Below are 18,300 nucleotides of genomic sequence, written 5' to 3'. Positions count from 1 at the left end.
AATGAGGATACCAGGATATCCATTTTTGAACAGTTTTGAGGGATTTTTAATATTCACCTGACTGGCAGATGGGACCTCGATTTAACATCTGATTTGCACTTTTACATTACAGCATTGCCCAAGTACTGCATTGGAGTGTCAGCCTAAACTATCAACTCTCAAGTCCCAAGTCCCAAACTCTGGGAACTACCATTATTTAGACATCATGGTGGGAGATATTTCAAAATAAATTTTAGCCTTGTTCCTTAATTGAGGAACAGAATCTGTCGAAAAATTCTACAATTTTGACCCCAAGATCATTTAGGTCTTCTGTTATAAAAGCACAACAAAGACATTTTTGTTTGATTTTGACTTCAGTGATCAAGACCTCCACTAAGCTACAATTCTAGGCTCTTGTCCCTCAACAAAGCTTATTTTATACTTAATTAGAAGTAGTGGTTTAATACTCCAAGTATTTCAAATCTAACCAGCTCTGCCAGATTTCAAACAGTGAGCAAGCCAAACATTTGTGTAACTTGCCAATACAGCTAAATTGTTTGATAATGTGACCATCATTATGAAGTTATTTTCTGGCTTTGTAAATCTCCGAGTTTCCACTGTTAATTCAAAGCTTAATATCAATGGAAAGATATGCATTTTATTACTTATTGACAATAGAGTGTTTCACTATGTTTGTTGGAAATCGATTCTTATTGCAGAAATGCCGCCACAGAGGAGCAAATAAAACTGCTTGCAGTGTTTATTAACTAAACTAGGGAATAACAACCAATGCCAACCGATTCACACAATTGCTTTGACTTCATGGTCTTTCTTCTCCTGGGCCGCACATTTTCCCTTTAATTTACCTGCCACATTATAGCAAGTTTTCTGAAAATTTCCTGGGTGGGTGTACCAGTGTTAAGACAGCTGGATAAAGTATGGAAGTGTTAGATTATAGAAGTTGTAGCCTAATAATAATGAACAATGAATAATGGGCTGTGTTGTCAGCTTCACCCACTCGAGGTGGGGACTGGACCTTTCGCAAACCCAAAATTCTGGTTTGTCTTAAGCTGTCCAAATAGGATATCGCGAAGACTCCTGACTTGTTTGGCTGGAATAGAACTGATTCTATGGACTCCCAGGACATTGGTAACATCAATACATTAAGGTTTCCAAGAACAAAAGGAGTATACCAACCTTGAAGGATGTTTTTAACCCTACAATGAATGGTAAAAATAAGCTGTTGAAATGTCTCACTGTTGACTTGGCGACATGACTAAGAAGATCTAAGTTTGGGAACAAAGAAAACAAGTCTAACCGATCTTAAGAAGGGATATTCTACAATCAACATTGATCGAACCACGTTATCAAGTTGATTCCTAATCACAGCCACTGTATCAATCTGATTAATTAATTGCACTGAGCTTTATTACTCATGTCATACGCTTTTGTGCTTGCCAAAGCCATAATTTTATTTAGAATGATTGTGTCTTTATGTTTTTTTTTGCTTTATTGGTCTTGGTGTATTTGTGAGATCTCGTTATTATAATTATTTCGGTCTCAAGGTGGGGATTGTTAGATTATAGAAGTTGTAGTCTAATAATAATGAACATTAAACAAATGTAGAATGGAGAAAGTACTGACAGTCAGGGGATACGACACATCTGGTTTTCTCTGCTTTTGAAAGAATAACAAGACAGCTTTGGAAAAAGGCAGCGGATCACCTCTTATCAGTAAATGACAACAAGCCCACAGAGGTAACGGTCCAAGGTACCGGTCGACACAGGATCTCGAGTAAGCAATAGGTCGCTAGATTCTAACAGGGCTGCCAAGCAACAAAAGGCAACCCTCAAGAATAGCAATTAATGAGCAAGTTGCTTAAACTAGAGGACCTTGGTACCATCCCAGGATACTGATAAGAAATAACCAGTCACTTAAAAGTAATGTACTAATGATCCCACATAACAAAATAACAAGCACCAAATACAGCCCTAAACTGATCAATCTCCTATCTTAGACAAGACAAAGGGAAGACCTCGTGGAGAATCAGTCAGGCTGGCACCAAGCCAAGTGGCGTTGACGGTTGACTGCTGAAATAAACACGCTTCAATGGTATTTTTGTTTGAATAAACTTGGCTAAACAGATTTTACCTGAACAGAATGCTGGGTGACCTTTTTGATATCTAACAGAAGCAATTGAACAGCATGAGCAGAAATAGAGAAAAAATCCATTCATTCCTTCTTGAGCAAGTGGAATCCAATAACAATTTCCTGAAACCAATAAACTCATACATAAAAAGGTTTGATAATACTTACAGGCTGTCCATCTTCGCCTTTTTTCCCTTTTTCACAGAAACATGGTGAGGGCCTGAGACACTATTTAGAGATTAAAAACAAACAGTAGATTTATTACAAAGCAAGAAGGCTTCAACCTTCAGACTTGAATTACAGAAAGGTCTGGTGCAGAATAAATTACTAAAATGGTATTACACAAAAAGAAGCAATCACTTGAAGATAAATGAAAAGTAAAACTGATCTGGACTCACCGATTTATCAGCAACTTTGAGCTGAGGAAGAAAAGAAATAGGACTTTAATCCTTGCATTTTGATATAGCTTTAGTGGCTTTAGTGGTACATAATGTTTCAAATCTTGTACTTGCTTAGTGCTTCATCATTACAAATATGTTTGGTATTTTTATATTATTAATTCTAAGTATGTTTGGATAATCTGTGAATGGTGAGGGTTTTGTTAATTATTTGAGGATTTAGCAGTCATCCTCCCACTGTGCTTTGACAAGTGAAAAGTATCAACACATATTGTGGCTCCCAGTGCAGATGTAAAGCAGAAGAGGGAATTCAGCAGTCACTGATTCAAAAGGAATCACTGCCAAATCTGATGGTGCACATGCAAATTACATAGAGGGAATATGTAATTCATCAGCAAGGTCATTTACCCCTGTTATTTTAACAATGTTTGTTCCACATGTTTCGTTCCTGGCCTTCAGCTACTGTGCCCATAATAGAAAACCAGCTAAGAAATTGGTTTATCACAGAGCAAAGATAATAATAATAATAATCCTTGCATTTGATACAGTGCCTTATCACGTCTTCGAGATGTCTAAAAGCGCTTCACAGAATATACCATAATGTGAATAGACTGTATAATATTGTGGGTGAAACACGGCAGCCAATTGCGCAGAGCAGTGTCCCACAAACAGTTGTGGACTGAAGTGACCAATTTATTTTATTTTTTTGAAGGGATTATTACCCAGCTAAGAAGAGATTATTACCCTCAGAAAAGCGATCTGCCAATCGACTATCAACCGGGTTCCTCGTTACTGCTAGGTAAACAGAGGCGTGTGGAGTGAGGAAACTTGCCCAACATTTTGCCCTGCCAGGAATCGAACCCAGGTCACATAGGGCACTCTGTTCCATTTGCTAAAGGTAGCTAATCTTTTGAAATCCCACTGTTGAGTGCACATCAATAGATATGGTTACATTTGGTGATTGAACATAATTGTTTTTTACTTTTTGCTACCAGAGTTCATGCCCAAAACTCTTCCGTGCATTTGGCCAATTTAGATTGAAAGCATTCACCCTACACTGACCCTCTCCTATAAGAGTGTTCTTTGATCCTATAACAAGATACTCTACATTCCATTCTAAATGATTAATTGAAAACAAATGTAACCGGTGTGTATAACTCAAAAGTAAACACATTTATGTACTCTCTGTGACCAAAAAGTAGTTGTTTTTAGTGCCAAAGGAATGCGCTTAAAAGTATCAGTAAATGGTATCCTATTCTGATATTTTGGATTGAGATAATACAATATGAAATAAAACTGAAGCCGAGTGGTGAAGGCAAGATTTTTTGTTCTTGTGACTCTTGTCACAAGATTTTATGTTCTTGTCACAGTGCAACTTCTGAAAGTGCAGGTTGCTAAGGAAAGAGGAAACAAAACTAGTCTTAATTTGGTATTGACTCTTAAAATGTTGAAGGAAAAATGGAAGAGAGCTAAGGCATGAGGAAGCGCATTTAGGACATCATATTTGGAGATTAAGGAGAATAAGAGAGGAAAGCTCTTAGAATAATAGTAATAACAGAGGGAGATGATGGAGGGTAAAAGTGTGAGAGGGGTCACCTAAAAGATGTTAACAGATCAGCACCTTGGGATGTCCTCCTGACGTGAAAGGCGCTATCCAAAAGTAATTTTGTATTGTCATTTTGTATTGTACACATTTTCTTGAGTATTGTCAACAGTGAGAATGAGATACTCAAAAAGCTAGCTCCAGGGTGGGGTGAAGTTGGACTGTGTTGGGCTTGTTGAGTAGAAAAGCAGAGTTTGACAAGAAAGTGAAAGCCGAGTTTCTTGGAAACAGCTTTAATTAAAAATAATCCTTACATTTGATAATAGCACTTTATCATGTTGTTGAGTTGTCTCGAAGAGAATTACAATATATACCATAAAGTGTAGTGATTTTGTATTTGTACGTGAATATGGAAATTTGCACACACAAAAAGTATAGCAATAGAACTAGAGGAGATGTGAGTGTTTTATTTGATATGAGAATAGATAGTGAAGCTAATTGAGGCTAATTATGTCAATAGATGCAAAGAGTGGATTCTCAAGTAAGACTTGTAAACCTCTCCAAATTTAACATAACATAACATGTAGGAGCAGGAGTAGGCCATTCGGCCCTTCGAGCCTGCTCCGCCATTCAATCACGGCTGATCTTCTAATCTAACTCCAGCTAATAACCTGACCCTGCCTTATCCCTATATCCCTTAATCCCTTTTGCAATAAGAAATCTATCTCAGTCTTGAATATGTTCAAGGACTGAGCGTCAACAGCCCTTTGGGGTAGTGAGTTCCATACATTCATCACCCTTTGAGTGAAGAAGTTCTTCCTCAACTCAGTGCGAAAGCATTCCTTTGGCCTCTGATTTTAAGGTTGTGACCCCTGGTTTTAGTTTCTCCAACCAGGGGAAACAATCTCCCACTATCTACTCTATCATACCCTTTGATGATCTTATAGGTTTCTATAAGATCCCCTCTAATTCTTCTATATTCTAGAGAATATAGGCCCAAATTGGTCAGCCTATCCTCGTAACTCAACCCCTTCATCCCTGGTACTAACCTAGTAAATCTACGCTGCACCCCCTCCAAGGCAAGTACATCCTTCCTTAAATGAGGAGACCAAAACTGGACACAGTATTCCAGGTGTGGTCTCACCAGGGCCCTATACAGTTGCAGCAAGACTTCCCTACTCTTATACTCTAATCCTTTCATAATGAATGCTAACACACCGTTCGCCTTCCTAATTGCTGCTGTACCTGCAGACTAACTTTCTGTGATTGGTGTACAAGGACACCCAAGTCCCTCTGTACGCTAACACATTCCAATCTCTCCCCTTCTAAAAAATAACCCACTGTACTGTTTTTGCTCCCTCGGTGGATGACTTTGCACTTCCCTACATTATACTTCATCTGCCACCTACCTGCCCAATCACCTAACCTATCTACGTTTCGCTGCATTTTTTAATGTCATCTTCTGTGTTGACACTTCCTCCTAGTTTTGTGTCATCCGCGAATTTAGGTAAATTAACTTTGATGTCCTCATCTAGATCGTTGATGTAGATGGTAAATAGCTGAGGCCCAAGGACTGATCCTTGTGGCACTCCACTAGTCCCATCCCGACAATCTGAAAAGGACCCCTTTATCCCTATTCTTTATTTCTTACCCGTTAACCATTCCCCAATCCACGTTAATATGCTCCCCCCAATTCCGTGGGCCCTTAACTTTTGGACTAACCTTTTATGCGGCACCTTATCGAATGCCTTCTGGAAGTCCAAATAGACCACATCCACTGATTCACTCTTATCTAGTTTACTGGAAATATCCTCAAAAAACTCTATGAGATTTGTCAAACATGACTTCCCTTTTGTAAAGCCATGTTGACTTGGCCTAATTATATTGTGCTCCCCTGAATACTGCACTACCATATCCTTAGTCAACGATTCTAAAATTTTTCCCATCACTGATGTGAGACTAACTGGCCTATAGTTCCCCATCTTTTTCTTTCCAACTTTTTAAAATAGTGGTGTGACATTTGCGATCTTCCAATCCATGGGGACTGTTCCAGAATCCAAGGAATTTTGGAAGATCAGACATAAGGCCTCCACTATCTCATAAGCTACCTCTTTTAAAACCCTGGGATGCAAGCCATCCGGACCAGGGGATTTGTCACTTTTTAGTGCTAACAGTTTCCCTAGCACCAATTCTCTACTAATGAAAATTTCCCTAAGTTGCTCCCTATCCTTATCCCTTTGGTGCATCTCTATTGTTGACAGACTTGTTGTGTCTTCTAGGGTGAAGACAGATGCAAAGTACCCATTTTGGGGTTCTGTCATTGTCCCCCATTACAACTTCTCCTGTCTCTGACTGAAGTGGACCTACATTTACCCTCACTAGCCTATTCCTCTTAATATATTTGCAAAAACTTTTACAATCAGACTTAATGTTCCTAGCTAGCTTACCCTCACACTCCTTTTTCTCGCTCCTAATGAGTTTTTTAGTTTTATTTTGCTGGTTTCTAAAACTCTCCCAATCTTCAAATTTGCTGCTTTTCTTGGCAGTTTTATAAGCCTTTTCTTTTAATTTGATGATTTCCCTAACTGCTCTAGTCAGCCACGAATGAATTGCTTTCCCTGTGGTACTCTTATTCCGCAAGGGAATATGCGACCGCTGAGAATTATGCACTACATCCTTAAATATTTGCCACTGTTGGTCAACATTTTTACCTCTTAATCTTATTCTCCAGTCTATTTTACCTAAATCTTTCCTCATACCTACAAAATTAGCACTATTTAAATTCAGAATACTTGCCTCGGATTTAACTATATCTCTGACTAACTTAATGCAGAATTCAGAATTCAATCATATTGTGGCTTAATGCAGAATTCAATCATATTAACCTAGCTCCCCTCTATTTCTGTCCCTTCAGCCAAATCTGAATCCATATCCAATTTGTGCTTAATACTCAGTAATCACAGTTTGTGAAAGAGTCTTTCAAGTCTCGATATACTACATCATATTGGCTTCCCACAGTGAATCTGTGCTGTCATTCTTCAAAATCCTTTCTGAATCCATGTTGCCTGTCATTTATTAGATTATTTTTACACAAGAAATTTTCCATTTCCTTTTTGATGATTGACTCCACAATTTGTCTCCTTGTGGGCAAGTGTTTGGTACCCATTGAATACCACAGTAGTGCATGTAAGAGAGCTCTTTTTTTTCAAGCAAAAATTGTGTTAATTTTAAAGAACTCCAATAAAACTGTATTTTAATACTAACAATTTCTGATTAATCTTAAGTAACAGAAAACACATGACAGCATCTTGGAGTTTATTACACAGGGCTACCAGTGCAAAGTGCCTCAAAATTTGATTGATCCAATTAAAATAACTAAAGGAAGTGACAGGTTAGATTGTGGACAACACTTCCCTTTAATTTGGAAGCTAATTTTTCACATTACTGAAACAAAATTAAGGAAAATTAGCTTCTAGATTAAGACTGAATCGTAAGAATTCCCAAATTCCAAATGATCTTAAATCTTAAAAACAGTGGATTTAAGTCTAAAATTTTGAGAACTCTTAAGCCCCAAACTGCTCAATCACCAGTGAAGGCAATTATACTTTAGATGTAAATTAATAACAGGCATTATGGACTCTAATTCTTGTAGTCTAGTTCCAATGAAAACACAAACAGTCCAGTAAATTTTGCCTTTTACTTACCACTTCATTGACCATTGTTTCTGTGAGGTTAAAATCTGTCAGCAGGTGGACAAACTGGGTGCTAGGGATGCTTGCGACATTTTGCATTTTAATGGCATTAGGTGCCTCCTTAGCCACGTGTGAAAGCCCAATAGCAAATATATGAATGTTATTCTTCTTTGCTTGGAATGCAGCGTCCACAGTGTCCGGATTGCGAGGATGGTCCACTCCATCTGTCATTAAAATGAGTATCTTCACACTATTCTGCCTGCCCTCTGTCTGAAAGAGCTCAGTTGCATTTCCTATTGCATAGGCAGTGTATGTGCCATGCCCTATGAACATCATAGAATTCACAAGTTTCTTGAAATGTTTGAGCCCCTGCCACTCTCGGAAAGTTTGGTCCATCTTGATATAGCTGCTGTACTGTAGAACAGCTAATCTCCAGTTCAGTGACCATTTGGTCTTTTGTTCAGAGTTCAAAGCTTTCTCTGAGAAATCAATCACCAATTGTTTTTCTTTGTCGAACAAGATATTTTTAGCACTTTCGGAGCTGTCCAGGATGAAAATGACTTCCATCGTACAATTGGGATCTGTTAACGACAATAATTTATAATGAGTATGAGCTACCATTTTAAAAATAACATTTATTTTTGAGGACTAAAATATATCAAGATCTTCTGAAACATACAGATACGTAGAATGTCTCCTATGTTCTTTTGATGCTGATTTTGTTTATATATCTCTAACCGAGGAATGAATCCCAGTTCAAAGCTTTGAATTTCCTGCAGAAGCCCATTTACAGTAGAATACAATACAAATTGTGCCTTTCAGATTGGGAGGATGACCCAAGGCACCTTAAAATTCCGCCTCAGCACCTGAGTTGGTGATCACAGCCGAGGAAGGCAGGAAAGCGAAAGACGACTGAAAGTCCGGTCAAAGAGGTAGGTCTTGAATTGGACTTTGAATAAGTGAGGAAGGGAATGTGTCAGAGGGACTCCTGAATGTAGTTCCAGAGAGCAGGGACAGCCTTTTTTTTTAACCTGAGATGAGTATTCTTAGTTTGTAAACTTTGGACTCCAGATTAAGTTGGTTTGTTTGTTAAATATTATACTTACTTCTCAACATTGATCTGCCACAAAGGGTCAAAATCTGTGCTCAAAATCAGCCTAAAAGATTGGTGCAAAATAATGCTACAAATTTATCCCAGCAATTGTCCAAGAGTGATTTAAACTGCAGTAAGGAGCATGGATATGACATACTACCTATTTAATCTGAAGGTCAAATGCTTTTCAGCAAAGACTGTGTTGCAAATCTATGCTACAGCATACACAATATCATCTATCACTGAGACTTCCAAAATGACCACTCCCTAATATGCATTAAACTTCTTTATAATATTATAGTGTTGTTAACTTTGTTCAAATGCCTTAATTCCCTGGCACCTCCCTACCTCTTCGACCTCCTCACTCCCCAATCCACCACCCAGCACCTCCGCTTGACTGGCACCGGCCTCCTGCTCGTCCCTCACAACCTCCACCCCACCATCGGAAGTCATGCTTTCAGCCACTACCCCCCAAAGCTCTGGAACACTCTCCCTCAATCCCTCTACCTTGCTGCCCTCTCCCCTCTTTCAAGTTGCGCCTGAAAACTTTCCTCTTCGATCATGCCTATGGCCACCTCCCACTCCCCCCGGCTCGGAGTCAGGCTCCGCCACTGTTAAGCTCTCTGGGACACTACCCTGCGTGGAGGGCGCTCTATAAGTGCAGGTTGTTGAATCTAGGTTCTTGATGTTAACAACAACAATTTCATGACTGACATCAGAATCGTGACCTTGAGCGGACAAATGTTATTGATGTAATTTTGTCTGAGAAACTATTAAAACAGGCAAGCTCAAACAGGCCGACGGAGAGATGTACCCACATAAAAAACATCAATCTTCTACCACCAGGTAAGAATGTCAGTATCAAAACTCCTTAAAATCTGTGCTCCGACATTTAGGAAATAATGATCCAAATGTCTTTTTTTCAGTAATATTGATTAAAAAGTGGCACTCAAATTTTGCCTAGGGTCTATCTAGTTCATCGTCACCACAAAAATATCTATGCCCTTTACATAGTTTCAGTCCCCTTTCTTCTTAAAATTTAAAATCTTGCAAAATTACGGAAAATTCTTAATTTTTGTCTTAATTAGGAAGATTTTGTAAAAGTTTTATCTCCATAATTCTGCACAATCTTAAATGTTAAGATGATAATCCTTAGGCTAAGATCAAGACAAATGTCATTCTCCTGGTTTCCCACTTAGATTCATAGTAAATTTGCAGCAAGTCATCCTCCTCCTAATGTCAGCTTAGAGTAGCTTCCCCACTGGAGTTCATTATTGTAATTCAATTTCCTTGCTCTTTCCCCTTACTCTATAATATTATTTTTCCTCAATTATTTATCCAGTTCTGCTTTCAATGCTGTTATAGGCTCAGCCTCACAGCCATTGTGGTAAAGCATTTCAACAACCTTCTGTGTTAAACCGACTTACAACTTAGTCTTGTTTTGTCAGTGAGACAATCCTGAAATTTGTATTATTTGCCCTCTTAAAATCTCACCCTCAAAGTCACTATTTTCTCAAATTACAACTGTATCTTTAGTTTAAACTGACTTTTTTTCCCAACATCTTTGGATGCTGGCACAAGATATTCACTCACCCCTCTCATCATTTTCTGTTCAAGTTCGTTTGTTCCATCTTCTAACTCATCTACAGCGCTAAGAAACACTACCCAGCGTGAAGGACACTGTATAAATGCAAGTTGTTGTTGCAGTAAGCAATGTCAGCCTAGTTAATCAGCAATAAAATACAATGCAACTGCAATCATGTCTTGCTTCCTGTACCTTTTCATTCTCTTCAACTTCATTCTACCTTCAAAACTGCTCCAATTCCACTAACCTCCAAGATTGTTTGCTCAGGCTCAATAAACAGTGCTGTGAAAACTCAGTGTTTTGATTGACCTAAGTTTTAATCCAGTTTTTCATAGGAAAGTCTAAAGTGACCAAGCAAGCTATGTACATATAAGCATGTAAACCCAACAGGGATAAGTCACCTGAGTCTAGAGGTCTATGCTCATATTCTGAATATAATATTCCGAATGATTATTTGTGACGGTAGTTTGGTTCAGTTGGTAGCACTGTTCCCTCTAGGTCAGAAAGTTATGGGTGCACATCCTAGATCAAGACTTGATCTCATAGTCCAGGCTGACAACAGACCCCTGCTGGAGGAGCTTTATATTGTTCTAAGTGCGATGCTTTGGATGACATGCTATAGGCACTATATCAAATGTGAGTGTTTTTATTATTATACAGCACAATATCTAATACAGCACCTGCCTTTTTAGCATGCTTAATGATGTTATGTGCTTGTATTGCTTCATCTAATTTGACATATGTTAGTTGTATCTGTAAAATAGCAATAACCTTCATTCAGATAATCAATGTCAGAACAATAAATAATAATAAACTACTTTCTTATCTAGAAAGTAATAGTGAATAACAACAATAATTTACATTTTTTATATTCCTTTCATATTGGGACGATGCCACAGAGTGCCTCACACAGCTGACTGGAAGCCTGAGCTGGCAGGGGAGGAGAAAGGTTGGCCAAAAGCACAGGTGAAAAGAACGCTCTTAAAACGAGTTTTGAAGTTGGGGAGGGAGGAAGTAAGTGACAGGATTCCGGGATGAAGTTCCAGGTAGCAGGGCAGAGATGGCTGAAGGCTTGCCCACCAAAGGGGGTGGGGGAGTATGCAATGACATGAACCAGACCGGTGTTTCCCAAGCAGATGACATGACTTTCTAGTATGGTCACAGGAAGTCACAGGGGTAGGGTGGGACGAGGCCAGGGAAACTTCTGAATGTGAGGACGGGAAACCTGAATTAAAAATAAATAATAATCCTTGATATAGTGCCATTTCACGTCTTCGAGACGTTTCAATTACCTCCGGATTATTACCCCGGAAAAGCGATCTGCCAATCAACTAACAACTGGGTGCATACTTACTTCTAGGTAAACAGAGGCACGTGGAAAAAAAACTTGCCTAAGGTTTCGCCCTGCCCGGGAATCGAACACAGGTCCTCACGGTTGTGAGGCGAGTGCTCTAACCAATAGGATATGGGCCAAATTCAATATATTGGGGGATAGAGATCCAGTGGAGCTGAGTGAAGACAGGAGTGATGAGCTTGGGGAGCCTGATGTTGGAGAAAGCAAGGATTATAGAGGTCTGGATGGTCTTGAGTAGGGAAGAGCAGGGGAGTCTATCGAGCAAGACAGTTGAGTAAGCAAGCCTGGAAGTGATGAGGGCATGTGAACTCACAAAATAATCCTCAGAAATGTATTATTTTTGCTTTCCTAGGTACTTTATGGATTATTTTTACTTAATATTTTGCAATTAGTCTTTGGTTCCATGCAGAAAGTAGTGACAGCCAGTATCATTCTCTCTTACCTTTACTGTATCCTTTTAAATGTTTTGCCTGACCCTGATCAGTCAATGGTTATCTGAACTGGTCTCAGGTTTCATGAATTGATTTTTTAGAATAAATAAAATTTAAGAGATCCACAGTGATTACCCTACAGAGATATGGACTGAAATATATCCACAAATACACATTTAACCAAGTGTATTTTAACAAAGTGCAATCTACATTGACACTTCTGCACAGCAAGTTAATCATTTGAACACATTAAATTCAGAAACAATTAGTAAAGCACATTTTAAAAAAAAACATTTTTAAAAGTGTCTGCCTGCAGTTTTATATTAAAAACTAAGTTTTTTTTAATCAAAGAAAAAAACGATTTCCAACACTCTTTGTTGCACAGATCCCTGTTAATATTGAAACTTTAATTTCGACATTAATTCATGGGGGAGGGGGGGGGGGGGGATCAGATTTCGCCATACCCAAATCTGTTTGCTGGAGACTTGCATGTTGTTTCCTTCCCCTCTTTCTGCCAACGTTTTGGCCACGATTTGTTGCCAGAGTCATCAGCGTGAGAAACAGAAGGAGCAGTGCTGTGGGTGTAGCTGTCATCTCCTCAACTCCTGTCAACCATGTGCACCTGAAACACAGACCATGAGCACAGTTACTGCTGCACATCACACCCCACACCCTGATCTGCAGCTCCTCAGCCCAAGTCCTGCCCCCTCACAGCCTCACAAACACATCTGGACACACAGCAGCACTGTATTCAACACGTTGATGTCCATCACAAACAGCACCTCTCAAATAGCAAATAGCAGCAGTGAGTATGAAATACGTTACTTAAGAGTCATTTCACAGAGGAAGGGGCAGAGAAACCATGAAAGAAAGAAAGTCATCCAAATTGTCCGCTCACCTTTCCAGCTCAGAAATGCTGGCAATTGTGGCTATCGATTATTTTTCGTGAAATAGCAGCAAGAAACGCAGAAACTCCCTTCACTGAGATGCAAATCTCTTTGGGTGCAGCTTGTAATGAAAGTTAGCAGGTTAGGGGCGATGATCTATCTTATCATTAATGATCTTGAACAGGTTAGTGATCTTGTGCAACAGGTCATTCTGCAAAGACAATTTCTGAAACAGTGCATAAGAGGTTCATCTTACCCCGACTGAGAGATAACAAGCCACAGAACTGCTGGGAAATGCGAGGAACTCGTGTAGGTATCAGCCCACGTTCTCACAGTGCTCTGGTGTGACAGACCTCCAGCAGAACCGCCCAGAGCACTCCTTAAAGCAAGAGATTTAACATGAATGTGAAGGCATAGAGGGAGGGATTCTCAAATGAGCCCTTTTGCGAGTGTATCTCAAATATGCAAATACAATAATATATTTGGAGTAGCACCAACATATGTATGTTTATCAGATTGATGTTATGTTTAACATATTTCCTACACCAAGTGATCATTTCAGCATTATAACTTTTAAGAGGAAGGTTTTCAGGCAGGACTTGAAAGAGGGTTGAGAGAGGGCAAGGCAGAGGGGTTGAGGGAGATTGTTCCAGAGTTTCGGGGCGTAGTGGCCGAAAGCGCGACCTCCGATGGTGGGGCGGAGGGTGCGAGGGATGAGCAGGAGTCTGATGCCAGTCGAGTGGAGGCGCTGGGTGGTGGATTGGGGAGTGAGGAGGTCGGAGAGGTAGGGAGGTGCCAGGGAGTGAAGGGATTTGAACACAAGTGTGAGGATCTTGAAGTCAGAGGGAAGTAATTTGCAGTATGCTGTATGCTTTCGTTTGCTTTTTGTGTGGAAAATTTGAGTTGGGTTCCAACATGTTTTCCCCTTCTGCAAATGAAACTCAATCCACAATGTTAGAATGCAATGATAAAGAGCAGACAATCATCTGCAAAATTATCTTTATCACTAACATAGGTCAGGAATGTATAATAATAATAATAATCCTTGCATTTGATATAGCGCTTTTCACGTCTTCTAGACGTCCCAAAGCGCTTCACAGAATATACTGTGAAGTGAATTGACTGTAAAAACATAAAACTATGTTCGACTATAAAACATGGAATTTCAAGGAGTCTTAGCCTGTGTTGAACAACTTTACATAGTTTTGTGCTATTGTAAGCATAGGCTATGACTGTGTTTAATTTAGAAATAGATGCAGAATTTATGAATTTTAAAGAATTATGGGCTATCTAACAATTATAAGACAAATGGTCTTGAAGGCTAAGATTGGGTGAAATTTCAGCCTTCATTGAGGAGAACCCACGTTTAGTTCCTTTGAAGCAGTTTCTTCTGCAGGTCAAAAGTAGCGATTGATGGGTTTTGGCATGTGTCAAATAATAATAATAATCCTTGCATTTGATATAGCGCTTTTCACGTCAGGAGGACGTCCCAAAGCGCTTCACAGAACACACTGTAAAGTGAATTGACTGTATATTTGTGGGCGAACGCGGCAGTCAATTGCGCACAGCAATGTCCCACAAACAGTCGTAGATTGAAAATGACCAATTTATTATTGTTTTTTGTTTTGGAGGGATTATTATTAGGTGTGTGGGGTAAGGAAACTTGCCCAAGGTTTCGCCTGCCTGGAATTGAACTCAGGTCTCTCACTTGCAAAGCGAGTGCTCTAACCACTGAGCTACAGGACTCCTCAATGCCTGGGTCACCTGAAAAATCACATAAAAGGATCAGAATGAATGACAAACAACAACAAAAACTACATCAGGGAATTGTCTTTCAAATGTAATTACTCTTTGCAATAAATATGTTCACTCTTCTCATTCAATAAGTGGAAAATATTTTATTTTTGGACCATTTACATTGAATTACATTTTCCAATGGTGGAAATATTTAGGCATGGAAAGGAAAATCACAATCATAAGAAACTGTATCACTTGAGTAATAAAGCTGCTACGTTTTAGGGAAAATACTTTGGCACATCTGCAAATATTTTCAGTCATCTCTCTGAACTCACTAATACCTATAATTTGTTGAAAAGAATATAATGAACCATATAAAGAATTGGAAAGGGAACAATTGATGGAATTCCTCAGTGAATATGAATATATGCTGTTGAGTTAGTCCCCGTTGAAAGTATTACGTCCAACTATTTTGGGATGGAGGAAACCACAGTGGTTTTATTTGTAGCCTCTTTGAGTCTATTAAAATAACTCAAAACCTGGGATTATTTATGAATTTGGCAATGATAGTAATAACAATGCTCATGATAATTTTATAATCTCAATTTGGAAAAAAAGAAACAGAGAATGAGCAAGAGAGGGATTCATACAGGAGAGAAAGGCAGAGAGCTGGATTGCCATGTAAATTCTAACATTGGAGAAGAGATCTAATTTCAGTTATTTTCCAGTATTAAAACCTTAACCAGCAGTTTTACACCTGTAAGCAGAGTACTCTGTTCTATCCTGACATGACAGCAATTTGCTGCCAATCACTTGCATCTGTTTAAAAGCAGCATCAATATCATATGGATGTGAATCGTTATATATATTTAAAAAACTGTTTAAATAACAATGGCAGACGAAAGTGTTCTGCATTGGGGTCAAATGCAATCAGCATACTTTCAAGTACAACATGGGGGAATGCCACTTAGCAAAGAGGCATTTCAAATTGGAAAATTAATCTTTAAAGCCTTCACAAATAAATGTGTCAAAAGAAAATTCGAGTACTACCCAAAACATAGACTGTTTCACACTTGAGCATTTTCCAACATTCTCACAATATCATCCCGGGACAGACGAATGATTTTTAAAAACCCAAATATATATTTATTTGTTGGTAGAATATATATTTACAATCATCTCAAAGAAACAATTTCCGTGACAGAAAGAAAAACCCAATTCATTATTTTCCAGTCACAGGAAGTAATAGACCCGTCTCCTTGTAAACATTTGTTTTATTCCTTTCATTTCACTTCAAACTGCAATGTATTATTCTGTTAATTATGTCCATTTCATATGTTCGCTTGAATTTTCCTTTCAGTCTTTCAGTTCTTAATTGAAAATGTTCTCTTATCTTACGATATCATTTCCATCCAAATGCATTTTTCTGTTGTTTTTAAAAAAATATTTGGACCATACTTGTTATTCTTTCTTTGTCTCCCTCCATCTCTCTTTCTAACATTTATAAAGCTAACATTGGAATTAGAGATATGTGAGGGGGAGCAAGGACACCAACATATTTGAAGCCCACTTGAATATCATGATGAATATCATCATGAATACAGCATCTCTGCTCAGTGCTTCTCTAACTGAGCAGGTAAGATCACACACATTGTGCAAAATCAATTTTTATCTTCCTAAAACATGCCACATACTGTGTTTTACTGTGATATACAGACAGACATGAAGAGTTAGGCAGCTAAAACAGCAAATTAATGTCCATTCCTCCTTGCTCCTGCCTCTGGTATTGGAAATGAGCAGAAGCAGGGAGTACTGTGAGTGATGAAGAAAGAAAAAAATTAAGCCATTTTGTTCAGTTTTCACCAGTATCCTCTTGTATCTGGCTTCAAGTTCTTCACCCTACCCCCACTCAGGGATAATAGTCAGTGTGCAGTCTTGGTGTTCAAATTGGCCTTCAAGTGTCCTCTTTCAAATCCCCTTTGCTATGACTGCCTTTTTCTACCTTGTCTACTTATGTCGTATCTCACCCTCTCTGCTGATATCTCATTCAGGCCCTCATCTCCTTGACCATAGGCTCCTTAAACACTCACCTCACAGGGATACTGTTAACGGATTTAAAGGTCAGGACAAGGATCTTAATTCCATTTACTGAGTTACTGAGAGCAAGGATAATAATACAATAATAATAATAATCCTTGCATTTCATATAGCTCCTTATTATGTCTTTGAAAGATCTCAATGTGCTTCACAGAATATACTGTAAAGTGAATTGACTGTATATTTTGTGGGCGAAACGCCGCAGCCAATTGTACACAGCAGTGTCCCACAAACTTGCTTACAAGGCAAGTGCTCTAACCACTAAACTAAATTTTGCCTGGCAGGGCGAAATGTTGGGCAAATTTCCTTATTCCACACTCCTCTGTTTACCCAGCAGTAAGTAGGAACCTGGTTGTTAGTCGATTGGTGGATCGGTTTTCCGGGGATAATACTCCTTAAAAAAAATAATAATTTGATCACTCAATCCACGACTGTTTGTGGGACACTGCTGTGGGCAATTGGCTGCCACATTTCGCCCACAAATATACAGTCAATTCACTTTACAGTACATTCTGTGAAGCGCTTTGAGACGTCTAGAAGACGTGGAAAGAGCTATATCAAAATGCAAGGATTATTATTATTATTACGGGACTCCACGTTAAGATTTATCTCATTAATCCTGCCTTTTCCCTCCTCTCCCCAGCTACCCCACTCCCAGCTTGGGCTCCCAGACAGTTGTTTGAAGTGCTTTGAGATGTCCTCGTAACTTGAGAGACACTCTATAAAATCTAATTGTTGCTGCTATTGAGTTTGGAGCTTTAAAATTATTTTGCCTGTAGTGAAAGAAAGTGTTAATATAGATACTGGTGAGCTGAAACTCACACAAATACACATTCCTGAATCTATCGGTAACATTTAATTTGAGAATGGGTATTTCATTTTTGTTTGTAAATGTTAACATTGTAAGTGATGAATCTGATTTCGCCTTTACACGTAGCAGCACTGATACAAAACAATGCCACATCTTGAGGCGGGTGAATCCCAGCATTTGTTACATGTTTTATCATTGTTTTCAATTAATCAGGTCCTATCTTTATCAATTATCAATAAATGTAATTGAATTCAAGCAGTTATTTTACTGCACATAGTTGTTGCAAGTTTTATTCCACTTTTGTCTGGAGTGCCATCTTGTGGTACATTATAATTTTGTGCATTGTAAACCCAATGGTTAAACAATTTGTCTATAATAGTTAATGCAGTTAATTGGACAGTAATCATAGTGTACTACAGTGGAAAAGAAATGGAAGAAGAAATATGCAGCCAGATAAGAGAGATGAGCAAAAATAATAAAGTAATAATTATGGGGGGTTTCAATTATTCTCAGATATATTGGCAAAAACAACAACAAAATTACAT

At 38.7% G+C, this 18,300-nt stretch overlaps 1 protein-coding gene across 1 annotated transcript in view; it reads right to left on the bottom strand.

Annotated features, from left to right (window-relative positions):
- Positions 1 to 13,494, bottom strand: part of LOC103185989 (collagen alpha-1(XXVIII) chain) — a 91,105-nt gene extending 77,611 nt beyond the window's left edge. Inside the window, exons 1-5 of the mRNA XM_007904771.2 lie at positions 13,367 to 13,494; positions 12,688 to 12,845; positions 7,773 to 8,341; positions 2,526 to 2,546; positions 2,296 to 2,355 (exon numbers count right to left, since the gene is read on the bottom strand). Coding sequence (XP_007902962.2) covers positions 2,296 to 2,355; positions 2,526 to 2,546; positions 7,773 to 8,341; positions 12,688 to 12,817 — 780 coding nt within the window. The 5' untranslated portion in view covers positions 12,818 to 12,845; positions 13,367 to 13,494. The remainder of the gene's footprint in view (positions 1 to 2,295; positions 2,356 to 2,525; positions 2,547 to 7,772; positions 8,342 to 12,687; positions 12,846 to 13,366) is intronic.
- Between the last annotated feature and the right edge of the window lie 4,806 nt (positions 13,495 to 18,300).

This window comes from Callorhinchus milii, unplaced genomic scaffold (genome assembly GCF_018977255.1).
Source record: "Callorhinchus milii isolate IMCB2004 unplaced genomic scaffold, IMCB_Cmil_1.0 Scaffold2, whole genome shotgun sequence".
Classification (NCBI taxonomy): domain Eukaryota; kingdom Metazoa; phylum Chordata; class Chondrichthyes; order Chimaeriformes; family Callorhinchidae; genus Callorhinchus; species Callorhinchus milii.
Note: the sequence above shows the minus strand (reverse complement) of the source record. Positions and strands in the feature narration are given on the sequence as shown.